The sequence below is a fragment of the Tenrec ecaudatus genome, chromosome 5 (assembly GCF_050624435.1).
Source record: "Tenrec ecaudatus isolate mTenEca1 chromosome 5, mTenEca1.hap1, whole genome shotgun sequence".
NCBI lineage: Eukaryota > Metazoa > Chordata > Mammalia > Afrosoricida > Tenrecidae > Tenrec > Tenrec ecaudatus.
In genome coordinates this window covers 159,829,581-159,855,904 of record NC_134534.1, presented here as the reverse complement: position 1 = coordinate 159,855,904, position 26,324 = coordinate 159,829,581, and the positions used below count along the sequence as shown (strand labels likewise).

The following is a 26,324-nucleotide window of genomic DNA, read 5'->3' as shown; positions in this document are numbered from 1 at the left end:
GTGGTGCAGTCTGTGCTTTAACTTAGGGACCTTGGGGGCATCAGTGGTTTATGCTAGACTATGAACCTAAAGGTTCCCAGTTCAACCCACCCCACGCTGTTGCAGAAGAAAGGGGTGGTGTGGTGTTTTCCTAAAGATCATAGTCAGGAAAACCCTATAGAACAGTTCTCCATAGTGCTGCATGGCTTTGCCGTGAGTCGGAGTTGGCTCAACAGCAGAGACAGAATTTGGTATTTGGGGGTCTGCTTGAATTACAAAGACAGCACCCGAGTGCCACGTGCCATGGTAGCCATATCTCAAATCAACCCATGGGATGTGCAGTCCCACACCTTCACCACCTCCAGTCCGTCCTCTCTTTCCTTCATATAGAGCAGAATAAACTTCACTTCCACAGAAGACACTGTCATTTTACACTGTCCAGTTAAGGATGGGATTCACCGAGACACAACTTTCTCTGATTGGGTTATATAGGTGGTGATAACCACATCGAAGTGGATTCCCTGATGACTGGCTTTCACGGACCATCATCATTCTCCCCGGAGGACTGACTGCACCAATACACTCTCCCATCCGATGAAATTCCGGGAAGTGTTCAACTTCTCCCATCTAAGGAGAGGTAATGAAATCAAGGCCATTGCCTCTCTCGCCGGAAGCTTCCCTGCCCTCTGTGGCCCCTTCTGCCAGGAGCCAGAGTCTACTGGATGCCAGTGGCTTGCATTTGGGCCACGAGTTACTGTACCTTGCATGGTACTAGTTACTGTACCTTGCACGTCCTATAGATATTTGATTTCTTCTTCACCACTGGCTGCTGAGACCCCACGCACCACAGAGGGAAAGTCCCCAGTCCTGCCAGCTGTGGAATACTGCATAATCCAGCCCGAGCAGGAAAGGGACTGAGAGAGCATCAGGAACAAGAGTCTCGGTCTGGACCCTTCAAGCATTTTTTGAAAAGTTTCCACCAGTCACTTGCTTTCCCCCTTCTCCTGCACTCTGCCCATCGTTTAACTAGAAAACGCCTTATTTCAGGGTACAGTGCCCTCTCTCTATAAAGCTGGTCTGAAGCATGTACGACTCTGTAAGCACAAGAGCCTTTGTTTGGGAAGAGCAGCCAATTAAACAAGTTCTTCTTTCAAGAGCCCAAGATTCATGCCTCGTGAATAGGAGATTTCCCCAAAGAAAGCCGCCTGATCTTTAAGTGGCTCCACAAAGGACATACCCGCAGAGCAGCCAAGAAGACGTCTAAGTCCACTGCTCCTTAATAGTTAATTATCTTTGGCGGTGAGTACTGTGAAATCTGAAATTTCAGACGTGATAGCGCAGACTGGTTTCTGTCCACGCCGACCTCTGAGTGGCAGCGTGCCGCTCATGAGGGGGTCACGTCTGTTGTTCTGTGTACAATTCATTAAATTATGCCGAGTGGAGGAAGCAGCCGCCAGGTAGTCAAGGTTCTGAGGGGAAGAGTCCCATCAGCTTTAATTGCTGATCGAGTGTCTGGTCAAGTATCTCTTTTCGATACCAACATCACAATGTTTGGACGTGACTGGTGTTCGATAGATTTGAAATTATACTATGGAAGCATTTGTTCTCTTAGAGTGCCTTGCCTCAAATAGAGGTCTTTAAATAAATGAAGAAAAATAACACATCCCACTGCATCCCAGGCAGAAGAATCATCTCTACTGGCTCCTTCCTCCTTAACGACAAAGAAACATCTCAAGACACCAGTGCATGTTTTCTGAAGGTTTCTCTGTTTTGTTTTGCTTTTTGTGGTCAATGACTTCTTTCAAGGGGAGACACCACAGTATTATGTCAGAGACGCCTTAAACTGTGTCAAATTAGCCAGTTGATCAGCATTTAGGACCGATATGAGGACTGCTTTTCACCAATCAGGTGGGTCTTCCCATGTGCCCATATGAGTTGAATTCACCTACATGTCCAAATTGTCCACTGGGGCTTTTAATCATTCGACGTACACACAACGATAGGGCAAACACTTTCAATCATATTTTGGATGACATAATCTCTTTGTATTACTTACCGACCCAGTTCCAGTTTGAAGAATTCTCATCCCAGAGGTATCTTCAAGTTTGCTTTTGCTGTCAACTGTTGGGGGATAGAAAGGAAGTACAGGTGTCAACTTGGCAAATTCAATAACTGTCAAGACACATTTAAGCATTTTCTTCTATTAAAAGGCTCTATGACATCTCTACCTGTACAACCTAATTTGACAATAATGTTGTGGGACAACTATGGAGTGAGGTGGAGGACCTTAGTCTGAGGCTAGAATTTTCCCCGAGGAAGCTGATTCAGCTTGGGCAGGCCACTACTGTATACCTTCCACGTCATCTACCCGTGTAAGCAATACTAACAATCTCAGCATTATGATGAGGAAAACTTGATGAGAGGGTGTATGTAGACATGCCTTGCAAACAGTAAATTCTTACTTTAAGGTGATAGAATTGCCGTGGCTTCTATAATTATTTGGTGATGTATCTTGTTAACCAGCATTACTTATAAGTAAAAATACTCATTGGGGGGAAAAAGACTCATTAGAAAGGAAAGTTGCATGTAAGAATTCATTTCATCGGTGCTTTAAACTATTTTATCCCTTCTATTTCATGCCCCTACAAGAAACATCCTATAATAATCAGACTGCTGTTTTCCTGGATTAGAATAAGGCAGATTTCCAGAAAGTGAATTACACTCCATATCTTACCCAAAGAAACAAGCTTTGGAAACAATTAGCAGATGTAAATGCAAGCTCAGTAATCCTCGCACTAACATTGAAAACCCACCTGCCCCCACTTCATCCAGGGGAAGCTGTATCACAAAGCAATTGACCTTGGCTTATGGTTCTGTCGAAGCAGTCTTTTGGATAAAGCCTCTCTCACTTTGGAAAGGAAAACCAGAAAAAAACAGGATTTTGTTGCAAACACTATGAACGAAAAGTGCACTGCAATTGTGATTAATGTATAATGAGATCGCGAGAAAATAGCAATTACTTTCACCTTATTGTGATACACCTACGTTCTTCTTGGGTAATGAAATTATATCTTTTAGAATGATATAAATGAGATCTTGCTATAGCCTGCCTTTCCCACCTTTAGAGCCTTTTCATTGTTTTACAGAACGTGTTTCCTTTGGAACAAATTAATGTTATTTTTCCATATTCACTGCACAGAAAGAACCAGGCAGACACGAAACTGGGTTAAAGCAAAGGTATTTTCAGATACTTTAAGGCTGAGGGTGGGGGTGGGAGTGATGGCCCCAATGTAAACCCTGCATGGAGGAGAATATAGTCTTTTAAGATAGAGCATAAAGCAATCAATTTTAATGTTCTCTCACTAACAAAGGGAGCATTTTACTGAATGGCAAGGTACTTTGGGGGGGATAATAGTTAGTGAACCCTTTTAAATCGGCTTAGGAACACAAAGCACATAAAAATGGAATTTTAAAAAAAAACTACATTTATTTCTGTAGAGAAGTAACAAATTTCAGGCTCAGGAATGGGGGGAAAAAAGATCAGTCTGACCAATAATAATGTAGACTATTCTAATTAGGGCTGGTCAAACTTTTCCTGCAAAGGGCCAGATAGTAAATATTCCGGGCTTTGTAGATCAAACAGTTTCTGTGGCAGGTATATCAGATTGACATCATGACCATGGAAAAGTACCCATAAGTAACAGTTGATTGGCTATGTTTGTGTTCCAATAAAACTTTATTTACAAAAACAGATGGTGGACTAGATTTGACCTACAAGCCGTAGCTTTCCAGACACTGCTCTAATCCACCCTCTTCACCATGACCCAGAAAATTCTTCAGAAGTCAGTCCAATTGGGGCCGTTCTTTGCCCTCATTTTCTCGTGGCTCCATCTACCTGCAGGATGAAACTCAGACTCCTGAACAGTTTCAAAGGCCTTCAAACTGTGATTCCAGACAACCTGTATAGCCTTGTCGTCAAGAGATATGTGGTTGAGTTGGCCCCAACTTGTGATGACCCCTGTGTGTGTCAGTGTAGAGCCACAGGGTTTCTAATGGCAACATTTTCAGAAGTAGATCCCAAGCTCTTGGGTAGATAGGCACCTCTGAGTAGATTTAAACTTGGCTAGTTAGGTGCCATTGAGTGGGGTCTGACTCACAGTGAGCTGATGCACAACAAAATCAAACAGTACCCAGGCATGTGCCATCCTTACCATTGCTATGGTTGAGCCACTGCTCAGCTACTGGGGCCGTCTGTTTTGTTAATGGTCTTCTTTTTCAGCAACCCTCTGCTTCTGCAAACAATATAACTTCCCAGGGTCTACTTCCTCTTGAGAACATGTCCAAAGTACATGAGATGAAGTCTTGATTTTAAGAAGCTATTCTTGTCTCTAAGGAGCCTTCTGGGGCTGTGCTTCCCAGGTGGATTTGCTTGTTCTCCTGGCAATCCATGGCACTTTCTAGATTCTTCTCAAATGCCAGGATTCAAATGCATCATTGTCTTCTGTGGTCTTCCTTGCAGATTGGCCAACTTTCACATGCATATGAGGCAATTGAAAATGCCAGGGTGGCCCCTCTCCCCGAGAAGAATTTATTTTAAAAGACGGTATTGAATCTGCAGCTCCGGGAGAGGGACATATCTGATCAGAGCACACGGGTGCTGATGAAGGGGGAGGAGGAGAGAGTGGAGCAATTCCTGACCCACCAGGCCTTGAGGATGATGAGTCCAATTAGAGCAGCCAGTCCACAGAGAAGACCATATGGCTAGCCCCACTATGAGACATGACGCCCCACTATGAGACATGACGCCCCTCACTGACCCATAGCTCTACAGAGGATAATACCGGAGACAATGTGGGAATTTGACCCGATTGGATCCCACCACACCGAGGCAAAACACTAAGAGGGTACAACAGAACAGCAAGGGAATAGAGCAGTGAGGTCCCCAGGGAATGCTGAAGGTAGACTTTGGGGCCAGGGCGTGGTGCCCCAACAGACTGGACTTGAAAACACTCCTAAAGGCCAACAAATGATCCTTGAACTAACTGCAAGCTTTTCTTTCTTGTGTTTTTTGTTGTTGTTATTGGTTTGTTGTTGTTGTATATTGTTGCTTGGTTTTGCTCTGTCTTGTTTTTGTGCATGTTATTATCTCAACAGATCTGTCTAAATAAGACAGGCTGAATGAACAATCTGGAGGACAAAACAACGGGACCAACAGTTCCCGGGGGACATGGGAAAGGGGCAGGTGGGGGGCAAGGGACCAGCCTCCCCCTCTTCAAAACTTTCTGATTTGTAGCTTCTGCTGTATAAATAGTCACCCTGGTTAGTTTCAAGATGCTCATGTGAAGTCACTAAGTGGACCTGTATGAGATGTGCAATGGGACCAAACCATTGAATGGTATTTTACCCTTATTGATACAAGAGATGTTGAGATAGTTAAAGTTTATTGTGCCAACCTGGCCGATAAATACATGTGCGGTTAATGAAGGGTGGAGAGATAAATGGCTCAGTGAGCCTCATCTAGTTTTCGGTCTCTTGCTTTCTGATGGTCAGATCAGGGTGCAGCTGCCTTAGCCAGTTCCCTGATTCAGCTGGCAAGGGTCACTTCCTGCAAGTCCCCAAGGAGAAGTTGCATGGACCTAGCCCGATGCAGCCTGAGTGCTGGAGCAGCTGTGTGGAGACCGCTGCCAGCGCTGAGATGCTTACACGTTCACTGATTCAGCTTTCCTCCTGTAGTCAACGCCATTGTGTGTGTTTTGTGAGACAGAGGAGGACTTTGTGGATTGGTGTGGGACATATGGGTTAATGTTGGACTTGTGGGCAGCACGCGGTTGGTATGTTTTCTTGATGTGCACTTAACCTTTATATAAAACTCTCTCTATTATACACGAGTTTTTGTGGATTTGTTTCTCTAAAGTACTCAGACTAACACAGATGAAGATAATCTCAAGGGCACCCCCAAAGCAAACTCCCTGGCATTTAGTTGATTCTAATTCCCAAGGACCTTCTATAAGGGGTCAGACACTGTAAGTCACTACTGGGACAGTCTCATCTTCATCCTGGGGGGCAGCTGGTAGGAATGAATCAGTGACCCTTTGCTTAGCAACCCAAAGCCCACTTCACATGAGAACATCAATGACAGTAAAATCAGTCAGAAAGGATGATTTTGTGAACTCAACCTTGCTTTCAATAATGGTAAATGTCTATAATTTAATTTAAAATCATATCTACATTTAATAACTGCTCACAACATTCCAAAAAAATGTTAAAATCAGTTCTAGCAAGCAGTCACAAATTAGCTCTGATACACTCCTAAATAGTAATGTGTTTATTATATCCAACATTTAGGTCTTAGTCTATTATATTTCCTTGGCTCTAAAATGCATATCTCCCCCCATATTTTTTTTATCACATTTGAAGTCAGACCTCTTAGGCTCTGTACTGTGTGTAAACGTGGTTATTATTCTTACCAGCCTATCTGAAAACCATATCCTTCCATGCAATGGACCTTTAAAGAGCTTGGAGGAAGGAATCTGCATCCTTGCTTCTATGTCGATAGTTTGTACTGGCACTTTTCAGTAGGGTCACAAAAGCACCAGCATCAACGCTTCTAGAATGAGCGCCACCCGCGGGGAACAGCCGTACTTCTGCACGCTTCTAAGAGCTGCTGCGTCACGGCTCCCTGGATGGCCTAGTGTTACTCTGCCAGCAATCACAGGGGTCACACTGGACAGGGAGGCAGGAGAGTTGGACTCTGGATGAGTAAATGTCTTTGGAATTCTTCAGTCTGTTTACAATGTGTTACAATGTTCTTTTGATGTATGCACAAGAGTGATTTTTGATAAATGAATTTGTAAAAGTTAATTCTGCAAACTGAAAATAATCTAAAGAAGTTAGGAGCATCATGATATGATTTAACTTACAAGACTCTTACTCTCAGAGTGATAAATACATTAAAATGATGGTCCTGAACATATCTGTCTCTTAAGATGATCGTGAGCTCCTTAAGGGCAATGTGGTTCCTATTCTTCTTTGTTTTTCCAGCACAACGCTTTGATGCTTAATAAATGGCTGAATTGTTCTTTTAATAAATACATGCAGACCCCAGCAGTCCTAACCAGCATGTCTCTATGTGTCTACTGAAAGGGTCTTTCAAAGTTAGTTTAAGTCCTAGGTGGCCCAAGCAGTTTGGTATAGGTTAACTAACCTAAAGCTTGGCAGTTCAACTGAATCCATTGGCATTGATAATGAAAAGTCTGGTAAACATTTTATGGAACGACTCTAGCCAAGAAAGCTCTAGAAGTGTGAAGTGATTCTACTCTGACACGTGGGGTCGCCATGAGTTACTAATGAGTCCATGACAACAGGACTGATTTTAGTCAACTCTGATTATTCTCAACTGAGGCAAACAACTTGAACTATGCAAATTGGGATTATTTGTAAACCACTAAGGGAATGTAATCACTACAAGAAAGTAGCTCACCCTTAACAGACCAATTCAAGACTAAATTGTGTGTTGAAATAAAAGCAATGGGGTCAATAATAAATACAATATCATTTTTGCCTGACCATTATTCAATTCTTGCTGTATGCCAAACACTCAAGACAGCACTATTCACCCATCACCTTGTTGCTGTGTTCAGTCAGATCGCAGAGCAATCTGCCCCACACACTGCCAGGCTGCGATCTTTGTGAGAGCAGATCACATTATCCAGTCTTTTATCCCAATGACAGTGTGACGGGCTTCAATCCAGACCTTCTGGTTAACCACCAAACGGTTAACCATTGTACCCCCAGGTCGTTTCACTTAGCTCATCTTACTTAATCTTTAAAATGATTGTGCTCTCTGGGCACGACTATCTCCATTTTAGAAAAAGAAAAACTGAGAATTGCACGTAAAGGACAATCAGACATGGGTCTCTCGCTCTCTGACTCTGGGGTGGTAAGCATTGTGCTTGCTGTGTTTCTGTTACGATCTAGGGCAATGATGAGAGACACATCTGGGCTGACCCTCTGCTCAGGGCCACCATTTCCTGATAGGTGTGTTTAGTTGGGAAATGATGGATTTTGAGAATCATGAGCTAATGGCTAAGTGTGGAAGGAAATGAAGATGACCTGAGCGAGTTTGTCACGGAGACCATGTTAAAAACCTACTCAAGCACTCTGTGTCTGCTGTTGGGCACCATCAAGTCTGTTCCCACTGGAACACAATACTGCCTGCTCCTGAGACGTCCTCCCAATTGTTTTATATATATATGTTGTTTTATATATATGTTGTTATATATATATGTAAGTAAAATGGTTCACCTAAATGTTTTATTTTTTTTCAAAATCTTACAGCCATTCCAGTTATTTTAGCTTGCTCTATAAAATTTAGAATCCTCTTGTTAGTATCTACAAAGAGTTTCACCTGGATTGGTGCCCACTGTGGTAGCCACTATGCCAATCTGTCCCGGGGAAGTCTTCTTCTTTCTTGCTGCCCTCGCTTTCACAGGACCGAGGGAATGAAAGAATGCAACCCACCCGAGCCTTGCTTCCCAGGCGCATTCTGGCTGTGCTTCCTACACGTGGGTTTCATTTGTTCTTTGGGCAGTCTGTAGTACTCTCAGTATTTTCTGCCAGCATTCTAACTCAAACGCACTGGTTCTTCTTTGGTTTTCCTTATTCAACGTCCAACTCTCACAAGCATATGAGACCATTAAAAAGACCATGACTTGAGCCAGGTACCCCTTAGTCCTCAAAGTGACCGCTCTACCCTTCAATGTTTTAAAGGGGTCTTGCGCAGCAATTTACCCAATGCAATTCATAGTTTGATCTCTTGACTGATGCTTCCATGAGCATTGTGTCGATCCAAGCAAGAGGGAATCCTTGACCACTTCCCTCGTTTCTCTGTTTATCACCACGCTACCTACTGGTCCAGTAGTGAGGACTCTGGTTTGTTTATATTGAGCATTGAGTTGTAATCCATACTGAAGGGTACAATCCTTGATCTTCGTGAGCCAGTGCTTCAAGTCCTTCTCATTTAGAGCAAGGAGGGTTATTAATAAGCCTCCCTTTAAGCTGATGCAGTGCTTCCTCACATTGTTCAGCTTCTCAGATTATTTGCTCAGCATAGATTGAATAAGCCCGGTGAAAGGACACACCCCGATGCACACCTTGTCTGATTTTAAGCTATGTCATCTTCCCTACTTCTTACAGCCTATCTGAAGCACTCGAGGGATAGTATGCTTGTTTGTTTGTTTGTTTGTTTTTAAAGAGAGGGGCAGGGTGCTTAGAGCAGTGGTTTAAAGACCAATCTTCCAGAAAGCTCTGAACAGACACAGGGCAATTCAGGATGGAGGCATTTCCTCATTGGTGAGTCTGGAGAGTGTGTGCGACCTAATCAAACCAGCCTAATCAGCCTAATCAAACTCTCCCAGTTTTGCTCAAGGCAGTGGGACTGAGCCTTTAATTCCATTTTTCCTAAGTGTAATGAAGAACTCTATAAAACTGAACAAATGGCTGTGCTGCCAGCCCAGACTCAGGTTTTCTCTGGAACATTGCTGTGGACCACCGCTGGGTGAGTGCTTCTTGTCTGGTTTGCACGGCATTCACTTGGGCCCATTCCCAAATACAGGTATACTTTGCTTATTGTCAGACCTGACTGCATAAGCCCTTTATTTTTAAAGGAAAGTGGCTCCCCCTTTGTTTTTCATTTTCCCCATAGTAGTTTTAAAGATGCCAGCCCATCGAATGAGGGACCAGCAGAGCTCTGGAGGCACCCTGCAACCCCCAACGTACCCTTTTCTTCTTATCCCCCTCCTTCCCTCCCCTGGTCTTCATGGCCACCTTTTCATGTTCTGTCTGTTCTTCATCGCCTTGGCCTGCACCCAGACATATGCAAAGTCTCCATCTAACTGCGGGCATCGCCCCTGCCCAGCCCTGCTGCACCTCTTGGGCTTCGTCGGGCAGGTGCTCATAGAACGTTTGGAGACTTAACTGAAGATTGTACAGTGACTGCCCAGATAGAATGTGGTGTTCACACAAGGTCCAAATCATATAATGTCTTAGTTCAGAAATGACCCTGGACATTAAGTGAGGCAGACCTCTACTCCCCTACCCTGTAGTGATTCACCCAGGAACAGGCATAAGATGGACCAGCTTAACCACGGCTGTGCAACAAGTGACGAATGCAGTTAATTATAACACATCATTCAGTCCATAGTTCTTCATCTTTCCTATGAAAATAACACGAGCAGGCAAACATCACGATTAGGTCAAGTTGTGTCATAACTATGGTCTTCCCTTAGGGACTGTCATCACCATGGCTAGGGAAGTAAACATAATTCAGCTAATGGCGTCCTAGCGAACCAGACTGGCTCCCGGTGCTCACCACTTCCATCCTAAGCCTTACACACGACCTGCTAAGGACTCGCTCCAGGGGGTCTCCAGGCCTTAACATCAAGCTCACTCCTCCTATGCTGTAAGTCCCAGCGGCTAGTCCTTTGTAATCTTAAAAGCGAAATGGTATACCATCGAGGTCCCAAGGTGATGGAAATTCTCAGAAGAGAAAGAACTCAGATTCCCAGGTCCCCTTATTTTCCAGTTCTTTGCCCGAGAAATCTCTTTGAAGCTCCTCCACCTGCACCCCCATCACATCTGTATGTTCCTTTGGCATTCTGGATAATGCAATATATGTGGGACTTAAACGGATTTAAAGTGGCTTTGTGCCCTTTTGTGACCTTATTGTCAATCTCAAGCCTCACTTCCTTTTAAACAAAGCCTGTTCTATTTTCGTTTTGCTCTTCTGCATTTCTCATGGGTGGAAATAACAAGGCGAGGGAAGCCATGGCTCTTTTTGCATCTTTCCCATCATATGCAAATGATGTACCCTTAATCCTAAGCTGCACACCCCTTCTGGTGATTTTACTTTTCTTTGTTTGAATGAAAATATTGCTAGAGGAAAAGCCATGCTTTTTCTGTCATGTAAGTCTCAGCCCTTTGTGAATGCCCTTCCCAACAAGATTTTCACTCTAATTCTTTAAGAATATTTCCTCAGACAGTTCTCTAAAGAATGACAATGATATGGGGTTCTTTTGTAATGTATGTCTTGTTTTATACAATTATTTGCAACATACAAATACTACACTGCATATTTTGATCACTCATTCACTCATCTTCTGACATTGAGTCAATTCCAATTCACAGCAACCCTCTGAGAGAGAGTACAATTGCCCCTGTGGGTTCCGAGACCGTAAATCTTAATGGAGCAGAAAAGCGTACCTTTCTCCCGTCCAGAGGTTGGTGGGTTTTAACTGCAGATCTTGAGTTTAGCAGTCTGATGCCCAACCCACAAGTTACCAGGACGCCTTTTATTCCTTGCACAGGCCTATCATATTATGTGCACCAGCTATTCAGAATTGTACTTTAGAGGAACTGCTTACCTCGTGAGTCCCTAACTGTGAAATCAACCCTATTTTTCACTGAAAATAATATTCAAATGTAGGATAAATGCCTGACCATGCTTAGCATACTTTCAATCCCTTTTTTGGAACTCAACAATGACATTGCCATTCTTAAATAGTCTTTACTGAAGCATTTGAAAAGAAAGAAAGCCTTGCTTTAGCTAGATACTCAGTTAAAATTATTTCAGTTCCAAGTTATTTTTTAAAGCTAAGTTTTGGATTTTCTGAATTGGCGCTCATGACAGAAGCCAACAGACCTCAAAGGGGAGAAGTTCTAGGAGCAGCTGCTTTAATAAAGGCGCAGAACAACATATAAAGCCCGTTTTTATCTTCATGGGAGACAAAAAGGGTTTCCAAACACAAAAAAGAAGTCCTTTAAAATTAAATTCACTACATGAAGGATATGTAAATTACCTGAAGAAGCGGAACCCTATAATGTTCTCAAAATTCTGCAATAGCCTATTTAATTAGTATTTTAATTTATCAGAATAATTCTTTGCACTTGACAATTTATGCAGTATTACATATAATTAAGCACGTAGCTACAGTGGAATAATTTTGCCTACTCTCTTTATACCCGTTATTTTAACCTGAAAGAATGTGGAGAAGTCTCTTCTGTGATCTAAATTACAATGGGGACAACTTAATGGCTCCGCTCTATTAGAAAGCAGGAGGAGAGGAATGGAAAAAGCTGAGAGTGGAGATGGAGAGGCTGTCAGGGTACCTGGCCTGGAACCTGAGGGAAAGCTGATTCACTTCCTGGACAGCATCATTTATTTTTCTTAGTAAAGGTTACACGCTAAGTTCTGGCAGAGCTAAGCAATTGCTGCTGGCTCTTGGAGCTAGAGACCTGTCTGCCTTTCCAGTTCCACTGCATGGAAAGCACGGGTTACCAGGCGTGGGAGGAGAGGGGAGAAGCCAGGGGAAGTCACCGCCTTGGGGACACAGAGCTTGTGTTACTGGTGATGAAAACATTTGGAAACAAGCAAAGGTGATGGTTAAACAACATGATGAACACAATGTCATGGAACTGAACATGTGAAGAATGTTGAAGTGGCACATGCTTTGTTCGTTCTGAAGCTATTTCTCACAGTGAATAAATATGTAGACATATATGGTCACAAGCTAAAACAATGGCAATTTCCTTCCTGCTTCCACATATGTGTATCCAGAGACCTCTATAGGAGCAGGTTGGGAGATATAATAGAAGCACACAACTAGGGTTCCTCCTTGTCCTGCCTTGAATGAAATTGGTAGCTGAGATAGTTTATTGTGCCACCCTGGCTGATAAACACATGTGGGGTTAATTGAAGGGTGGACGGATAAATGGTTCAGTGAGCCTCGTCTTTCAAGTTCTTGGATCTCTTGCTTTCTGATGGTTGGACCAAGGTGCAGCTGCCTTAACCAGTTCCCTGCTTCAACTGGCAAGGTTTACTTCCTGCAAGACATCTCTGAGGAGAAGCAGGGATGCAGCCCTGGGTGATGGAGCAGCCGTGTAGAGACCCCTGCCAGCGCTGAGATGCTTACACATTCAGTGACTCGGCTTTCCTCCTGCAGTCGGCATCACTGCGTGTGTTTTGTGAGATGGAGGAGGGCTTTGTGGATTGATGTCAGACATAAGTGTTAATGTTGGACTTGTGGGCTTGAGCAGCAGTGGGTTGGGAGGTTTTCTTGATGTGCACTTAGCCTTTGTATAAAACTCTCTCTTATACATGAGTTTCTGTGGATTTGTTTCTCCAAAGTACTCAGACTAACACAGTAGCACAAGGAAGATTTGAAGATGAGCAGTGCTTTAGACTCAATGGCACCTCACAACCACAGAAAAGTCCTTTGGTTCTAGGACTCTCTGACATACCTGTTCAAAATCAAATACCTGGTTGAATAATCCATCTTTAATTACAGAGCCAGGGATGCTACTTCAGCAAATATTTACTGAGCAGCAAATCGGTGCCAGGTTAGGGCCTTACCTTCGGATAACAAAGCCCTGGGCATTCCCTTCAAAATCTAGCACCCAGTATGCAAGCTGATGGCGGACGGTCACAGCTTGAGTCCTACGTGGCTGGGCTGTCACTTAAGGAAGTTGAGGTCACGGCCTCAAGGGAGGGTAAAAGGACATGTTTTGATGCCATTCCTCAGGGATGGAGGAGTAGGACAGAGGTCTGGAGGTGAAGAGGTGGCTGGGGGATGGAGTGCCACTTTGGGGGAGCCCTGAACAAATGAAGGGAACAAATGAAGGAAACAAAGGACCTGAAGGAGCCTGAAGAAATGTAGAAAAGAATAGAAGGTAAAAGCGACATCAAGTTCTGCCCTGGACTTCCTTTGGGACCGAGTCTAGCTTATGCTTTACCAAAAGGGAGTATTTGGAGACTGTGACCTGGAAGAATAATTATTTTGGAAACTCATGTACTTTTACGCTTATACTTATTCATAACATCTCATTGCGAATCAGGTAAAGGCTGATAGAGTGGATCAGTTTCCCAGTCAGCAGTCATTTTGATGCACGCCATTGATTGCAACCCTGTCAGAGTAACATCGCTTCTCTCACTTCCTCCCTGTGGTTTTTATTGGCTTCTTCCTTTTGGGGGGGACTTGGTTCGTGGTTCTTTGGCTCTCACATGGCTGATTATTCTCAGGTGTACATACCTCACTGATGTTCCTGCCCCCCTCCCCCTGGAGGGGCCTGCCTATTGTTTGGCTAAATATTGAGCTATGAGAGTGAGTTCATTTCCAGACCTGAAGGATGACTGGGGACCATTGTTGATTTTTCCCCACTCATCTTTATTCGACACAGGGGTTGCACCTTACATGCGTTTGATTCCTTAATGCTTTTCCCTCTCTCTTTTCTTTTCTTTCTTCTTAGTTATTCATTTTGCTATGAGTATCGGTGTAGAAAGACACCTCCGTGGCACAAGTAGTTTATGAAGAACTGCTAACCTAAAGCGGAAAGCTGGAGTCCCCCCAGTGGTTCCAAAGAAGCAAAGGCCCAGTCATCTGTTTCCATAACACAGCAGCCAGGAAGACCCTGCGGAGCAGAATTCTTCTGGGTAACACATGCGGTGGCCCTGAGTTGGGGTGGACTGGAAGGCAGCTAACAACACCAATGACATTCGCCTCGAGGCTGGACATGGGCACATCCCATCCAGAGAACACCCTGTTTTCTCCCTCCAGTGTGCAGGAAGTCCCTTTACTTCTGAAGAGAATCTTGGACCAGAACGTGCTGCGCCTTTGGCAAACAAGATGACTGGGAGGGCGGGAGAGAGGACAGGAATCCTCTGGGTATTTGGCTGAGAGCATTGGGACAGCCAGTGTTTGCTTTTCAATGCCACTGCTGCACAAGTCACCCTGAATCCCTGGGGCTGGGTCCTCGCCTTGTCAGCCTCGTAGACGGGCTCTGGGGCCCAAGTGACAGCTTCTCCCTTCCCCAATCCCTCTGGGGGAAGCGGCCAGAGAACACACGCAGCAGTTTGTAATTCCTGTGACAAGCAATCTACATTTTCTTTTTCATAACTGATCTGATTTCACACTTTGGGGGTTTTTAACACAAAACAAAACAACATTGGAGTGACCTGTAAAAGCCTCTGGCTCCTGCTTTTAAATAGGGTGTTTGTGCTGGCTGCTTACATTCCACCAGACTGGGTGGCCAGCTGCTGGTAGTTCAGAACACTGATTCAGAGCAAACTGGGCTAGTGTCTCAACCCTGCTCTTCCCTGAAGCCTCTTACTACTATGAGACCTCAGGTGAATTAGTGCTTCTTTCTCCTCCTGTTTCTCATCTGTGAAATGGGTCTAGTGTAAGACAGAGATGAGATTTTACTTGTTACTTAGCACAAATCTCAATCTCTGTGGCCACCCCTGGTGACATTGACTCTTTGACGCCGAATTCTTGAAACACTTGTTTCCCATGGGCTTTTCTGGACTCCATTCTTTCTTGGTTTGGCTTCTAATTCATCTGTCATTTGTACATCAGTCACACTTACTTGTAAATGTGGGAGCACCCACGACTCAGGTCTCAGACAGCTGGTCTTTCCTATCTGCTAACTCCGAGGCTCCATCGACTCGTTTTTCTTTATCCTGGAAAAAGGTGTGGGTCAGGGCTATATCCTCTCCCCATACGGATTCTCCCTCTCTGCTGAACGCATAACCAGGGAAACTGGACTACATGATGCATCAAGACCAAAGGAAGACTTAGGAACAAATCGCAATATGCCGCTGGTATAACCTTGCTGCCTGAAAAAGGAGATCCCTTCAAGCACTGGCCCAGGAAGGTTAACACTGACAACGTTCCGCCTGGATTTTGTCTGAACATAAAGAAACGAAAACTCCTCATAACTAGATTCCTACATGGCATTGTAAAAGTGAAGATTTTCAAGTTGCCAACCATTTCATCCGATGTGGACCAATAAGCAAGATCTTTGGAAGCAACGGTCAAGGGATTCAATGAGGCATTTATTGCACTTGGGCAAGTCTGCCGCCAAAGACTTCTCGAATGTTTTAAAATGCAAAACTATCCCTCCGATGGCAGAGATGTCTGGCTCGTGGCATGATCTCTTAATGAACCCACATGCGTGAGAAAGCGGGACACTGTAAAAGAAGACAGAAGAGGTGACGCATTTGAACGGTGTGCTGTTGGAAAGAATACAAGACAGCGTGTACCAGGAACTGCCGGGACAAAGAAATCAGGGATACAATCCTTACTTCGCTCCTTAGAAGCAAGCCCGGTGAGACTTAATTTTATTTACTTTGTACAGGTGTCTGAGTCAAGGCTGACTCAGAGCGACCTTGTGGGTTTCTGAGACGGTAACTGTTTACAGGAGTAGAAAGCCCTGTCTTTCTCCCAAGGAGCTGCTGGGAATCGCGAGGAAGAAACATCGTGGTTGGTAAAGTAGGGCGGTGGAGAAGTCAAAAGACATCTTCCACGAGAAGAGTTCAGGGAATAGGCACCCCAATGGATGGAGACATGTCAGGAAGCATCAAGGCGGCAGAGGATGGGTAATGTTCTGCTCTATTTCACAAAGGGTTGCCTAGACTTGGAGCTGACTCTATGACAACCAAGAACGGTCACAGCGTGCTGGTGACTATTTTCTTTCTCTCTCTCAAGTCCAAGTCCATTCTCCTAAACGCTAGGCTACTAGTTCTAGCAATCGGTATCTCGATTTGGCTGTCAAATGAGGAGCTCACATTTAATGCAACCAAAATGAAAGTGCTTGTTTCCCCCTACCTCTTCCAACCTGTCTCTCTCTGGTTTTCGCAAGTCTATGGGTAGCTCAGGCTAAGAAAAGTTCATAACTATGGTAGTCACCTAATCTGGTATCAATTTGAGGATTAAGAGTATAGGGATGGAGTCTATCCTGTCAATCTGGAGATAGTCACTGTGACCTCTGTGTGGGCATGACCTTCTCCTGAGAATTCTGGGAAATCCTGAAATTCCTTCTCGGAGGCAAGGAGACACTATTTCTCCCTCTCTGCCACACCCTGGGAAACATAGCTGCTGACAAGACACATGGACCCACCCTGATGCAGCCCTGGGTGCTGGAGAAGCCATGTAGAGACCCCCTGTCAGCGCTGAGATGTTTCCAATGCCACTGGATCCAAAGACTTTCTATCTACCGGCCTGTGATCTTCTACATTTGGCGTCATTGCATGTGTTTCCTGAGTCTGAAGAGGACTTTATAGATTGCTGTTGGACATATGGGCTACTATCAGACTTATGGACTTGATCTGGACTGGGCTGGGATGTTTTTTAATGTAAAATTACCCTTCATATAAAACTCTGTCTTATGCATGTGTGTGTTTATGAATTTATTTCTCTAGTCTACCCAGACTAACACAATAATCATCTTTGAATCACATTTATTTTTATCAATTCACATTCAATTCCACTCATTAGTAACAACCTAGTGATACTCCCTTAAAACTATATTCAGGATCAGACAACTTTCCCCCAAACTACCACCCTTATGGAAGCCACCATGTTTTCTTGTCTAGAAACTCGCAATCAAGAAACAAACAAACAAAACCCAACAAAGTCACTGCCATTGAATTGCTCCCAACTCCTAGCCACCCCATAGGGCATAATAGAACTGCCTCCATGAATTTTTAAGTGCCACTCTTTATGGGAGTAGAAAGCCTCATCTTTCTCCTTTGGTTTAGAACTAGTGAACTAGAGGTTAACCAACCCCAAGCACCACCATGCCACCAGGCTCCCAGGGAGACCTACAACAGCCTCTTCAAAACCACCCATTTCTATGGTGCACACCATTCAAGTCTGGGGACAGGTCTCTCCACATCTTGGCATTCTGTTTCTTGAGACACAATGTAACTGCTTCCCTCTGCCATGAATATCTCCCTGCTACTGTGGAGTCTGGGGAAGATTTGGACAGCAGAAACATTTAAGTAGAAGAAAAGACAAATTAATTAACTTGCCAAATGCTTCCTGTCAGATAGCAGGAATGCAAAAGATTCTTGCATAAAACAACATCATTTCCTAGTAATGCTGAATGTCCATTTTCTTTGCATTTCAATTCATGGTTCTAGAAGTTACTCGTGAATTAGCATGATATTCACAGGAGGCATGCATAGAAGCAGAGAAATGCTTTGTAATATGAAACAAGTACTTTCATTTTTTGTGTGTTTGTGTCTAGAAACCATGTACTGGTTCACCATATTAGCAAGTAGGTGAACAGTGAAGGTAGACTTGTACATAATTTAATAAAAATATCAACCACAATTCAATTAAAATTATAAAACGCTAGAATGAAAAGTTCAGGTTTATTTAAAATACCCCACTTTAAAAATAATTTTAGTGGTTATTTTTGCATATTTTAAAAGAAAATGTCTCTTGAAATTTAGAAGCATTTGAATTTTCAACTTTGCATGAACTTTTATTTTTATGGAAATAGTTTCATCTTTGTATACTTTGTGTGCAATGCTAATTTGAATAATGGTTGTGTAAAGAATACAGGATTTATGAAAAGTTAAAACAATATAATAGTAATTTTATCAATACAAATAGAAGAATATAACACACAATAATTTAGGAGTTAAGTAGGTCTTTCACGGCCCTGCCAGCTCATAAAGTCAATACCTAAGTGTGCACAATAATAATTCAAACCCAAAGTCTTGTATAATTGGTTGACATTCAAACATAAAATCTACTGATTTATTCATATTTAAACAATGTTGTTCACTATAAAAATATTGTTCAAGGTATGGAGGAATAATTTTTTAACACTTTATTAGCTTAATATAAGCCTTAACTATTTAGAATGAAATCCATTTGTATGCTTGACACGGGCCATTCAAATATTATGAATGCCTTTAATTACGACAGTGGTCCATGTGTCCCTTTTAAAATGCAGGTCAGCTCACGACGACTCTCCTCTGTGTCCTGCACCCTGTGCTCCCGCCATCTCAGAGTTCAGTCTAAAGTCCCTGGCCACTTGAAAGCCTCATAACGGGACTCTCTGCCCCTTCTTTGATGCCACCACTTCTTCGCTGTCCCCCTGCTCCAGCCACTCCGACTCCTTGCTATTCCTTGGACACTCGTGGGTCCCTCCAGCTTTTGCACTTGCAGTTTCCTTGATTTACCTGGAATGCACGTCTCCCAGATGTCTGCTCGATCCTCTCTCACTCTTTCACTTCTTTCTCATCCAGAGTCCCATCACCCTCCACTACCTCTTCCACCTATTAGCCTGCCCTGTTTCTCTCCTCCACAGTTATCACCATCGACTTATTTCTTTATTATGTTTTCCTCATTAGAGTCTAAGTACACGCAAGGAATGCTCTTTGTTTTGTGTAGTGCTAGCTCCCCAGTGTTTAGAACAGCGTCGAGCATGAGCAAGGATTTCATGAAAGTGTTATTCAGGAATGAATAAGTGAATTATAGAATGAGTGGATACATTTCTTCCCTAGTAGTAATGCATATCACGGCTCTCACTGTCTGATGACATTACTAATGCCATCAGCAGTAGTCAGGGCGTTGGTAGGAAGGTTGATAAGGGGGGAGGTGAGGGTGGCAGTGTTGGGAGTGGTGGGCTGGGAGGCGGAAGAGGGGCGATAGTGGGGAAGGAAGACAGGTTGTTTCTTAGGCTTGTCGGATCCCCAACTCCAGTTTTCTAGCCAAGTGGCAATCCCAAAGGGATATCTAGGGAGAACATCTTAGGAATCTCATAACGTCCCTTTTGATGTAGGGTGCCACTCAATGAGCTCGGGTTTAAAATCACTTCTAAATCAAACACATTCTTCTGCAAAGCTAGGTCAGGCTCCACAATTCCCACGTGGCGACTGCTTAACTTCTTTGTTCGTATGCGACACAGACCGGTGCGTAACTGACGGTGTCAAGACGCCTGCCAAGAGAGTATGGTTGGGAGAGGGTGCACTAAATCTATTTTTTTATTTCCCCAGCACTTAGGGCACCTTCTGGTACTGTGGTGTAATCCCCTACACTGTAGCGACACAAAACACAGACATATTTTGATGGTTTATGTCAAGTCATTTGAAAGTAGCATGTTGCCATAATGTTTGGATACTCATTTTTGCTGTCAAAAAACATTCAAATAAACCCTAGAACAAAGCTGCTTTCCTGATCATTATTTACCAAAATCAGAGACACAAATTAAAGCTTCGTTCCAAAAGCAGGAAAAGAGAAGGGCCGAGCGCTCTCGGTCCTTTCCCTTGCGGGAAATGCATCGTTCATCCAATTGGTCTTGGAAGGAAATGGGCTCTCTTCTCTCTGTTATTCTAGGTTCCAAAGACAGACTGGCAACATGAACTGGAATGACCCATGGAAAAAATGCCATTGTCTTTTAATTCCATTTTCCATAACTTTTAGAGGTTCTCTTGGATTTCATTTCCAGGCTGTGCAGCTCTGTTTTTCATCGGGGCATGTTTTTTCATTTACATTTATTCTGATTCAAGACAAACTTGGATTTATTTCCAGCATCCTATGTTGTCTTTACATTTGAACATTATACATCCTATTGCTGTGTTAGGGGTTACCCAGAGACTTTAATATTCACAGCTAATCAATTCCCATACTAATAAGCATGGATTCTTCCTAAAAATGATGAAGTCCTTTGAATATTTTAACTCTGATCATCCTTTTCCCAACTTAAACATTCTTGCTTTTATGTTCATGAGTTTAGTTTTATCTAGTCTTATAAGACATTGGTTTTTATACAGTATAGTTTGTTTAGACGTACTACTGTAATCCTACTTCATTGGTTCACCATTCCTTCTGCATTTTAGATCTTCTCTATGGAGTTATTTTTTCTGCCTGCACAAAAAATCCTGTATTATTAACTGAAATGAAGATATGTTGGTGGGAAACTTGCACATTTCTGAAACTACATTTAACCTTTTTATTTTCTGGCCCTCATTTTTGAGAGATGTTTTCATTTGGAATCCAATTCTAGGCTGACAACTATTTCTTCCTCTGTAATATAGAGATGTGGAAATGTGGTGTCACAGAGAGTTCAGCACTGCGCTGCTACCTGCAGGGTTGGTGTTTGAAGCCACCGTGCAGGAGAAAAGGGAGTCTGTCTGCTCCCACCATGCTTTATAGTTTTGGAAACACTAGGAGCAGAAAGCCTTTGAGCTATAGGATTACTCTGAGTGGCAATCTAGTCCATGGAATTGTTTGGTCTTCCTACCCTACCCCCCCCCCCCCAAACATTTTATTGTGCATTAGGTGGGCTTTCCATATCAGGCCATTACTTTTGCATTCAACAAGTTAAACAACTTATCCAATCTTCCAACATCTTGCCCTGCTCCCTCCACCCCTCGTTCCCATCCACCCCCACCCCATGCCATCTCCTGCTTGTCGTATGTTATCTTCCCCTTCACCCAACTTAACACCTGTCTGTCCTCTAGCTACTGCTTCCCTACCCCTCTCTTCTCCTCCCACCTTCGGTACCCATCCAGTTGTTTCTTTTGGCATAAAAATCTTGATTTTTTTTAAACAGTACTCTCAAACAACATTTGCCTTTTTGTGATGGACGAACTTCACTCAGCATAACTCAAGGTCCCCATGTCGTGAGGTGTTTCACAGTTCCATCACTGTTCTTTAAAGCTACAGAGGGTCCTACTGCAAGTACGTAATCATGTTTGTTGAACGAGTCTTCCACTGGTGGGCATGTAGACTATTTCCATCTTCTTGATCTGCTGAATAGTGCTGTGATAGAGAGGCGTGCATATGTCTGTTGGCATTGGGTTCTTTATTTGTGGTGAGTATATAATAGGTATTTTTTTAATATGAAAACATTTTATTGTGTTCTTTTGGTTTCATGTTGAGATATTAGCTATGAATCTATAATTCATATCTGGACAACTTGATTTTTCTCCTTGGCTGCTTTTAAGACTGTTGGTCGACGGAGCCCTGGTGACACAGTGGTTATGGGATGGGCTGCTAACTCAAAGGCCAGGAGATTAAATCCACCAGCTGCCCCAAAGGGAGAAAGATTGGACTTTCTAGCGTCGCAAAGATTGACAGTCTTGGAAACCCACGAGGGCAGTGTTCGTCTGTCTTCGAAGGTCACTGCGAGTCTGAATCAGCCCCAAGTATGTGTGGTTTTAAATGAATTTGTCTTTGACCTTCTAGATTGTGAGGAATCTAGATCTAGATTATATTCCTGCCAACATACTCTTCAGTAGACTTCTTGATCTGAAGATTACTGTTTTATATCCAGAAAAAACAAAACCAAACTGCCATCGAGTCAGTTCTAACTATAGCAGGCTTGTAGAACAGGGCAGAACTGCAGCTGTGAGTTTGCTAGACTGGAACTCTTTACAGAAGCAGCAATGGGGAAATTTCAGCCATTCTACCGGCAACCATCGCCTCTGAATCACTCAATCCCTTCCTTCTGGAAATCTTAAGAAATATTTACAATATTTTCTCACTTTGTTGCCTATCATCAACACATTTATCATATTTTTCATCTCTGTCTCTCTGGGTTTTAATCTGGAAATTTTCTTCAGTTCAACTTTTGTTCACTAATTCTTTCTTCAACTTTAAGCTCACTTCCTGAATTAAAATTTCTGTCATTATATTTTTCATTGTAAAATTCTATTGATTTCAGGTTGTCTGAAAGACTCTTTAGTCATATTTTATTCCCTTCTTTTATTTTTCTAGACCCATTAAAATACTTACCTTCTTTATATTCTAAGTGAGATTGTTACAGTATTTTGAGATTTTACTTTGTTGTCCACCCCTTCAGGTGACTTTGACTTATGTTGCCTTGTTCCCTAGCATGTTTTTGTTTTTATTTTTTACTGTGAACTCATGTTCCTTGAAATTTAAGCTGTGGGAATTCTTTGAGGCCAGAGATAATGGAGAATTCCTTCTGAGACAATTTACATTTGCTTCCACCAGGCATCTGGAGTCCTTAACAGCTTGGGGTCATTTTAAAATAAATTATTTGCTTGATATTTTGTAGTCTGTTTAGGCAATATGTATTTGCATTGCAATTTGTATGAGAGCTATTCTGTGCTTAATATTCTGAGAACAGATATGATGCCCTTATTTCAATATGCACACAAACAATAAGGAATGTTGAATACAGGTAATTTCCCCTGGTGGCAGAGTGGGTTACACGTTGGCTGCTAACTGCAAGGTCAGCAGTTTAAATCCACCAACACCTCCATTGGAGAGAGAGAGAGAGTGTGTGTGTGTGTGTCTCTGGACAGAGGGGAGGCTTTCTAGTCCTGCCAAGCCTTGGAAACTCCCCGGGGTTTGTTCTAGTCCACCCTAAAAGAAGTAGTGGGATGCAGAACAGATTCAGCAGTAGTTCGGCAAAACAGATTCCTAATTTTTAAAATAATTTTATTAGGGGCTCATACAACTCTTATCACAATCCATACATACATCAATTGTGTAAAGCACATCCATACATTCATTGCGCTCATCATTCTCAAAACATTTCCTCTCCACTTAAGCCCCTGGCATCAGCTCCTCGTTTTTCCCCCGCCCTCCCCGCTCCCCCTTCCCTCATATGCCCTTTATAATTTATAAATTATTATTCTGTCATATTTTACACTGTCCGACGTCTCCCTTCACCTACCTTTCTGTTGTCTGTGTCCCAAGGAGGAGGCTATATGTAGATCCTTGTAATCAATTCCCCCTTTCTACCCCACCTTCCCTCCACTCTCACCACTGGTCCTGAAGGGGTCATCTGTCCTAGATTCCCTGTGTTTCCAGTTCCTATCTGTACCAGTGTACATCTTGTGGTCTAGCCAGATTTATAAGGTATAATTCACAATGATATGATTTTTTGTTCCGAGATTCCTAATTTTTTATTGCATACAGGGAACTGGTGGTTAAAATGACACTTGTAATCAGGGTCCCCTCTAAGGCAGCAGCCCAAGAGGGAAACCACAACTTTACGTTCCTTACTCTGTTAGAATATGCATCTGTGCAACAGCGCATTTTAAGCACCCATAATAATGTTCATTTCATTTATAGGTATAAAAATTTAAACAGAACTATACTTGTAATCTTTATTTATTCATTTCCTCAAAGTCGTTGTACTTTTGATGAAATACTACTCTGATTGCCTTGCGTTTGTTACTTCAGTAAACAAACATAGACATCAAAGAGAAAAAGTGCCAATAACCAGAGGGTGACAAGCTGCATTTTTTTCAGCTTCATGTTACGCCCCAAATTCCCACAAGGCATTATGAGTGGAGTATGCATTTCTGAAAGTGTTCAAAGAGCTAACAATATGGTCAAAACAAGTGCTTGTAAGTTCAGCAGAAATAGAAAGGGGCTTTTCAAAAATGAACATGAGATGTTCTAAGAAGAGAAGTCATCTAACGGTTTCTAATGTATTAACCTCAATGACTATTCTGTAACTGGGCTACCTCTAAAGGAGTAGGATCCTACACCAATATTGAAAATTTGGTTAAGGATAAATCACACAGCCAATGATGCTCAGCTAATAGTGAAGGATACTGCAAGAGAGAATGCCAATCAAGAAGCAATATGGAAATATCTTAACAGTTTTGTTTGTTTGTTTTTTGGGGGGTTCAAGTATTATTCATTATTTTTTTCACTAATATTTAAACACTTATAATCTAGTTTTGTGTACCTCTTTTACTCTTTGTATTTAAGTATTAACTGTATAAAATAACAAACTACCTTTTGGTAGATCTTTTTTATATTTAAAGCAGTCATTATGGCAGCAAACTGGTTGTTAAATTATTTGAATCCCACCACTTGCTATAAGGTAATTATGAGTTGCAAATGACTTGATGGCAGTGAGGTTTGGGTCTAATGGTTTTCTTTTGATTCATTTTTGTTCCGAAGTTAGAGCTCTTTGGAATCCCAGCTTTGTGTGACACATCTGCTATGAGCCTGGCCATACTGGGTAAGTCCTAAATCTGTGCCTTCCGCTCTCTACAATCCATCAGGTCATGAGCACTGATGTTCAAGTTCACCCTGGCTTGAAAATTGCCCTTGGGATAAAGGTCAATATCAGTGGTTCATTATGACTCCGGAGTCCTGCTTTCACATAGTTTGGGAATTCCAAGAATTTAATTATTATCAGATATTTATACAATGATCTAGTTATCTCTCCATATTCTAGGCTTTTGGGCTGTTTCCTGAAGGAGGGGCAGGAATAGTGTCTAGTTCTACCAATGTATCGATGGAAACTGAGAAGTGTCAGTAAGCTTCTGAAACCCATGCGGAATTTCTCAGTACTTATAGAAGAAAAGTGAACTTTCATGCAGATTTGAGTAAAACTTAATGGGATATAAATATGAGACGTGTAAACACTAAATAATCTAGTCTACATGATTATAAATGCATATAGATATAATGTACATGTATTGAGTGCTATTCATCAATGTTTTCTGTAATTGGCTGTAGGAAGTCTTGTTTGGATTGGGAAACAGTGAAAGAGAATGGTGCTTTGTCTTTGCGTATGAACACCAATCTTTCCTTTGTCCGTAATCTGTATCCTCCTTTCGCACAGATTAGCTTCTCACATCTGGCTGTTTAGCTACTACTTGTTTTGAACACCCCCCTTAGGAACCAATGCTGCCTCTGAGGACTGAATTCCTTAGGAGAGTGCAGTCATTAATTGCTATTACTCCCATTTAATAGCTATGTAGCTTTGAGCCTCCAAGTCTGGCATTTTCAAAATGCAACCTGGTTCACAAAGAATGGCTTTAAGGATCAAAATGTGCTTTCTAAGCATACAGTCATCTTTGGCTCAGCGACAGTCTCGGAAACTCACAGGGGCAGTTGTGCATCAGGATCGAGTCGATGGCAGGGAGTAGGTCCTGGGTAAGGAGCCCTGGTGGCTTGGTGAATGTACGTGCTGAGCTGCTAACTGCCAGGTCAGCAGTTCAAAACCACTAGCCTTGGGAGAAAGATGAGGCTTTCTATTCTGGTAAAGATTTAGTCTCAGAAATGCTCAGGGATGGTTCTATGCTGTCCGATAGGGTCACTATGAGTTGGAATTGAATCGATGGCAGTGAGTTTTTTGTTTTTAGTTTTGTTTATGACATGGATTGGTCCCTGGGAGGCAACGATGGTTTGCATTTGACTGCTCAACGGAAACTCTGGCGGTTCGAAACCCCTCAGAAGTCTTGGAAGAAAGGGCTGGTTCTATGCATTTGTAATAATTATAGCTTCTCTACCGCCCCTCCTCTCCACCTCCTCCCAAGAAAAGCCCCTCCCTCCAAAAAATGTATGGAACAGTTCTAATATCGAACACATGGGGTCACCATGACGGAATGAACTCCAAGGCAAGCGGTTTGGTTTGGGTTTTGCTCCATGGATTTTGAAGAACCAAGTGTATTAACAAGGCAAACTGCTTCTCTTTAATGATTTTTTAATTCATGAACCAGGAATGTGAGGGCAGTTCTAGAAGCAGATGTTAGAGAGGCATAAAGGAAACATCAT

At 42.6% G+C, this 26,324-nt stretch overlaps 1 protein-coding gene across 1 annotated transcript in view; it reads right to left on the bottom strand.

Moving 5' to 3' along the window:
- Nucleotides 1-26,324, bottom strand: part of PTPRN2 (protein tyrosine phosphatase receptor type N2) — a 1,071,863-nt gene that overhangs the window by 462,558 nt on the left and 582,981 nt on the right. Inside the window, exon 12 of the mRNA XM_075550901.1 lies at nt 2,036-2,100. Within this exon, the coding sequence (XP_075407016.1) occupies nt 2,036-2,100 (65 nt within the window). The remainder of the gene's footprint in view (nt 1-2,035; nt 2,101-26,324) is intronic.